We start from the raw sequence: 5693 nt of genomic DNA, 5'->3' as shown, positions 1-5693 counted from the left end.
CATCACCAATAAAAGCTTCACTTTTTATTGCGTCACATTGAAGAAAAAATATAGTTATGTCATGAATGTTGAAGGCGGCACGGTGGACGACTGCTTAGCACGATGGCCTCACAGTGCAGAGGTCGTGAGTTTGATTCCGGCTCTGGCCTTTCTGTGTGGAGTTTGCATGTTCTCCCCGTGCCTGGATGGGTTTCCTCCTGGTACTCTGGGTTCCTCCCACATTCCAAAAACTTGCATGGCAGGTTGATTAGACACTCTGATTGTTTTTTTTGTTTTAGACTCTAATTGCCCGTACGTCTGAGTGTGAGCGCCGATGGTTGTAGGTCTTTGTGTGCCCTGCGATTGGCTGGCAACCAGTTCAGGGTGTACTCCGCCTACTGCCCAAAGATAGTTGTGATAGGCTCCAGCACGCCCGCGACACTCGTCAGGATAAGCGGTACAGATAATGAATGGATGAATGCTGAAATGACAGATTCGTATTCACATTTTGAAACGTGCGTGTATATGCTGCTTCTTTCCTCACTGACATATTAATGTTCAATGGTTGGGCTTTGAATTGCACTTCATTATTGAATTGTATTTTTACTAAAAAATCCATTTCTATTATACAATATATTTGAAAGCCTATTTCCCCCAGTAAAGAAGTTCAGAACCTTTTTTGGGAGGGGGTTGTTTTTAATTTGTTTTTCCCGGCAGAAAAGTACACAAGTACACTTCATAGAGCTAATTTTAAAAGTATATGGAGTACAATATGTATCAGTACATCTTCAAGGTTTGTTAGTGGTGATTGTCTGAACAGACCTAGGCTGAAGTTGTCCGTTTAAAGCTGGATTACAAATAGGAAAGGCCGGCGCCAGAATCTATCCCACGACCTCAGCACTATGAGGCCATTGTGCTAACCAGCCGCCCTTTATAAGGACGAGTGGCACCTATTTTTTTTTTTTTGCTAGCCTTGTGAGTTGTGTCAAATGTCATTTTTAGTATATGCAGTGAGCCGCAGAAAAACGAATGGTAGTCCGCAATTGGCCTCTGAGACGTATTTTGGATGTCCTTAGCCTGAACTGACAAGCATCCAAGAGGCCTTGGATACTCTGGCCACGGGACAACTAGAAATTGTGGATTCCACAAATCTGGCTATTATAGAAGAATGGCAAGAAGAAAATCCATTCTTCAAAGAAAGGCATAAGAAGTCCAATTTGCCATGTAGGGGAAATGGCAGACATATGGCAGAAGGTGCTTTTGGTCTGATGAGACCAAAGTTGAATTTTTTAGGCCTAAATGCAAAGTGCTGCGTGTAGCAAAAAGTAACGCATGGTCATCGTCCTGAACACTGTTAAACCTGGTGCTGGTAACATCGACCCAAAAAATGTTCCAAAAACTTTTATTTGCACTTGAAATGAAATACATAAAAACACTGTGAATAAGTGTTCCAATAAATAAGAACAATAACATACATATATAAATAAAATAATATACAGCTGTATTTTCTGCAGCATCGGAGATAATAGTCAGTCAATGAAAATTAAGGAACGTTCCTTCATCAGGCTAATCACAGCTGGGCAGTAAACTGGTGAAAGCCTCCACCCATCTTCGGACGGAGTAGATGATCCGGAGGCCCTGGTTCTTCAATTTATAGTGGTGCCATCTGACAATTGGTCGACGGCATTCTGCCAATGCACCGCGGTTGTATCGGTCGGCGCTGCTTGGATGTTGCTGGAGTGCCGTCAGCTCCACTGCCTCCTTGAACTGTCTGTAAAAGACGTTGACGTTGCCCATCAACTTCTCTCTGTGTTGCCGGGTCAGATTCCAGATTATGGCCGGCAGGTGTCTCTCCAGGTAGTCGCTGATGGCGCACACGGAGGCTTGGACCTCACTGCTGCTGTTCCCCACCGGGATGGTTATTCCCGGGATGGGCTCCAAGGATTCCCTTCTGTAATTCAGCGGCGGGTTCCCATTGAAAATGTGTTTCACCTGGACACGAGAAGTTAGAGTGTCACTATAAAACATTGGAACCCTCCATTGTCGCAGAGGTACAACAGGAGAGCAATGAGAACGAGCTAACTGTCCATTTTGGAGCACAATTCCAAACGAGAAATTGCAAAAGTAAGCATATGGGTCCATCACACTCATTAAAGTACTGGATTTAAAAGGCTTCTGAATTGGTGAAGTAGCTAACCAGAAGCTTGTGGGTTATTTAAACCCAACGCATTGGGTTGAGGATTTGACCAAGCTCGTTGGATCGACTGTAGCCGAGGTTGAAAATAATCGGCATTTTAATACCAGCATTGTCGCCCATTGAGCCATCAACTGTTCCCATGAATGATACATTAAATTGACTTCAACTTCAATACACAAAACACCAAAATGGTGCAGCGTCAGCTCTTCAACCAAGCCAAATCCAAACAGAACCTAATCTAATGGCTCAACATAATTAATTAACCACTTTCCTTAAAATAATCTGACATTTATTCTCTAACATAACATTTTCCTCGCAGAGATATTTGACTTCTCCCAAAAATATTGGATTTGTTTCTTGAAAGAAAATAACTTTCTTTTTTCAGGATCGCAACACTTTTTTTGCCCAAAAAAGGCTGAATAAAAAAAAAAGTGATTTGTTTTTACAAAATATCACACTTGTTTCCTGTAATATAATTTCCCCCCTTGATTTAATCTGGCATTCATCCTCAGAACTACACATTTTTCTCAAAAACATTGGACCTTTTTTCTCGAAAGATGTTACTTTCTCAATAACACCATTATTTGTTTTATTTCTTCAAAAGTATTCGATTTTTTAGTCTTGAACAACACTTCCTCTTTTTCCTCAAAATAAAGGAATTTTTACTTGAAGGAGTCTGACTCTTATCCTCTAAAACACACAACCTTGTTCACAAAAATATTTGACTCGAGAAAAAAATCTTGGAAAAATAAAAAGACTTTCTATAAAATACAACATTTTTGTCAAAAATACTAATACGGCTTTATACTTCGCCCCGAGTTCTGTAGCAAATTCTCCTCTTTTACTAAAGCACACACACTGCTTAGAAAGTGACTTACGTATTCCCTTTCAGCCACAACTAAATGACAAAAGGCCACTTCCACGTCCCTGAGGTTCTCCCGCAGCATCATGACCGCGTCGCCGGTGCAGGTCACCGTAACAATGCAGAAGAGCTGCAGCAAAAGCACAAGTGTCAGATGCAGTACACTCATCACGCTCCTGACATCATCATTTGAAAAGCTTATTATATAAGCCAAGATTTTTTTTTAAACTAAAAAAAAAAAAACTGGCATTGTGACAGCATTTCGCAATTTGCTCTGGGCACAGTGAGGCAAGGTGTCATGGATTTCATGAGCTACTCCTGCAGAAAATGGATGACACCTGTTACCTGCTGAACCATACCCACATTCAAAATATCATCTGCAAAAGATAATAAAACACTACCGACATAAATAAGGGCAAGCAAAGTATAATTCTAATCGAAATCTATATATTATGTGAAGTCATGCACATTGTTGCTTTTGGCTTAGTCAGAGTGAGCGATGAGACAATCAGATCGAATGGGGAATTCCCGGAAGGGGAGTGTTAAGTGAAGACGTGCGCTTTGGCAGGAATTTTTCTTTTGCAATAGAGACTTCCGAGTGACGGATAGCTTGATTAGCATTGGGGTGCAATCAACACAATACAGAAAATTATCAAATGAAAAGTGTTGCAATAATAATGATATTGATATAGATCTATCCATTATCCGAACCGCTTATCCTCAATGCATTTTTTTCCAGTTGTTTCCTTTTAGGCTGTGACATATCGCTGACGTTAGGCGGAAGAAAACCTTGTACCTCCAAAATCATCACTTTTCAGGAGACAGCCAAAAATGGCATGTTTGTTTAACAATTAACATTGCATCACCAAAGAGGGAAAGGCAATTTCAACACTTTAAATTGGTCAATAGTTTGTCGAAATACCACCCACGCGTGTGGAGTGACCAATAGGATAGAATGTGAATGAATGGGAGGTTTACGAAATTGTGACATAGGAAATCTCGGCCCAACAGCGGCGATATTTGAAACAAAAAAATACGCACACCTTCCTAGTTTGCCTCTCCGGTTTCCGGCAGAACGAATCGCAGCTCATGCGTGAAAACAGGTACCAAGGCGCAACTCCATTCCATAGATGTCAGCTCAAAACTCGTTAAAAAGAGAGCCGCATTCAACATCGAGCCAAGCTCGCACCTGAGCAACAGCAGGTTCCGCATGCTGTGTCGCACACGGCCACAATTCACGACACGCGTAATCATCAACACACCTGATGAAGCCCGACTGATTAATGACTGGAGGTTTGACAAAGAGCAAAAAAAAAATCGTACATGTACTAGATGTTTCAATTTCCTCAGAGCAAGGCATTACACGATTCAAATACTACACTATTTTTTTATTGATCGAAATATCCTTCCTTTTGTCACTAAAGCTAAATACTCAATTGTTTTTTTGTCAAGTATGGTTTATTAACGGATTTGTAACGCGTGAAACAGTAGAACGACATATTTTACATGTTCATTAAGGAAAGTAAATTTACTGTACAATGAAAAAAATAAAATTAACCAATAATAATTTTGAATACACAAAGCAACATTTTGAACCCCCACCCCACGTCTGCTGCTAAAAGTGCTGGTATTGTCAAAATTGCAGGGGAAATCGGTAATAAAGGTCTATAATCGTCAATGGAACCATCATAACGCAGGTGACGGAAAACCAGATCTTATTAAATTGCGACTCACAATGCATGTTTTTGGAATGGGGGAGGAAACCGGAATGTCCGGAGGAAGCCCACGCAGGCACGGGGAGAACATGAAAACTCCATACCGAAAGGCCGGAGCGGGACTCGAACCCTACACCTCTGCACCATCGTGCCGCTCTTCCTTCTAAATATTCAAGTCAAGTCAAGTCAATTTTATTTGTATAGCCCTTAATCACAGACAGTCTCAAAGGGCTTTAATAGTATTTCGATCTTGCGCTCCCGCTGTAAAATGAAAATTAGATCAAACTTTGCCTGCCGATAAATCTTTTTGTGAATTTATATCTCAACAGAGTGAGAACTCCCTATATCGTTCACCCAAAAAAGGATGGCATCTCCTAAAAGCAATAATTAGGAGGGATGTTATTGCAGATCCAAAATGAAGCAGAAGAATGGAGCGAAGCAAGATGACTTGATTCAATGAATAAACTCAGTGGATTCTCATTATTCAGGCCCTTCCTAAATAAATAAACTAGACCTTATAAACATTGTGCCATCCCAAACTAAATCACCCAAATATATATTTATGTTTTATATATATTTATGTTATATATATATATATATATATATCACTCATTTTTATTATCGAACACGGCTCTCTCCCGCTCCACTTCTACTGTCTTAATTCTTCCCCCTCAAATATAAAATATGTCAAGTTGTTTCTGAAGTCATGTTTCACGTCTTCACTCCATCTCCCCTTTCCTCTCTGCTCAAAGTATCACCCTGCTGCCGGCTCGCTGTGAGGGATAGCTGTCTGCACCAGTGGCGCAAAAAGCATGTATGCGGCATATGTGACGCGCCACGCTAGCGGGGGCGCCAAAGCGATGGGCACAAAATATTTATGGAGTGGGTATTTTATGTATTAAACGGAGGTTTGCTCACGGGTATGGTTTGATCTCATCAC

At 40.8% G+C, this 5693-nt stretch overlaps 1 protein-coding gene across 1 annotated transcript; it reads right to left on the bottom strand.

Annotated features, from left to right (window-relative positions):
* Nucleotides 1-1366: 1366 nt before the first annotated feature.
* Nucleotides 1367-4284, bottom strand: LOC148344127 (uncharacterized). The gene is made up of 3 exons (XM_088307414.1): nucleotides 4082-4284; nucleotides 3055-3168; nucleotides 1367-1971 (listed from the first exon to the last, which is right to left on the bottom strand). The coding sequence occupies exons 1-3, from the start codon at nucleotides 4127-4129 to the stop codon at nucleotides 1546-1548; spliced, it is 588 nt and encodes a 195-aa protein (XP_088163540.1). The 5' UTR covers nucleotides 4130-4284; the 3' UTR covers nucleotides 1367-1545.
* Nucleotides 4285-5693: the final 1409 nt, after the last annotated feature.

The sequence above is a fragment of the Idiotropiscis lumnitzeri genome, chromosome 1, assembly GCF_059441095.1.
Source record: "Idiotropiscis lumnitzeri isolate Australia: NSW breed Sydney's pygmy pipehorse chromosome 1, RoL_Ilum_1.0, whole genome shotgun sequence".
In the NCBI taxonomy this organism is placed as follows: domain Eukaryota; kingdom Metazoa; phylum Chordata; class Actinopteri; order Syngnathiformes; family Syngnathidae; genus Idiotropiscis; species Idiotropiscis lumnitzeri.
Note: the sequence above shows the minus strand (reverse complement) of the source record. Positions and strands in the feature narration are given on the sequence as shown.

What these genes read in the sequence shown, in the direction of transcription:
- LOC148344127 (XM_088307414.1), bottom strand. Translation starts at nt 4,129, where the DNA reads ATGAGCTGCGATTCGTTCTGCCGGAAACCGGAGAGGCAAACTAGGAAG. An exon ending in CGGAGAGGCAAACTAGGAAG is followed by an intron (nt 3,169 to 4,081) that starts GTGTGCGTATTT and finishes CTTTTGCTGCAG; the next exon opens with CTCTTCTGCATTGTTACGGT. An exon ending in TTGTGGCTGAAAGGGAATAC is followed by an intron (nt 1,972 to 3,054) that starts GTAAGTCACTTT and finishes TCTCGTGTCCAG; the next exon opens with GTGAAACACATTTTCAATGG.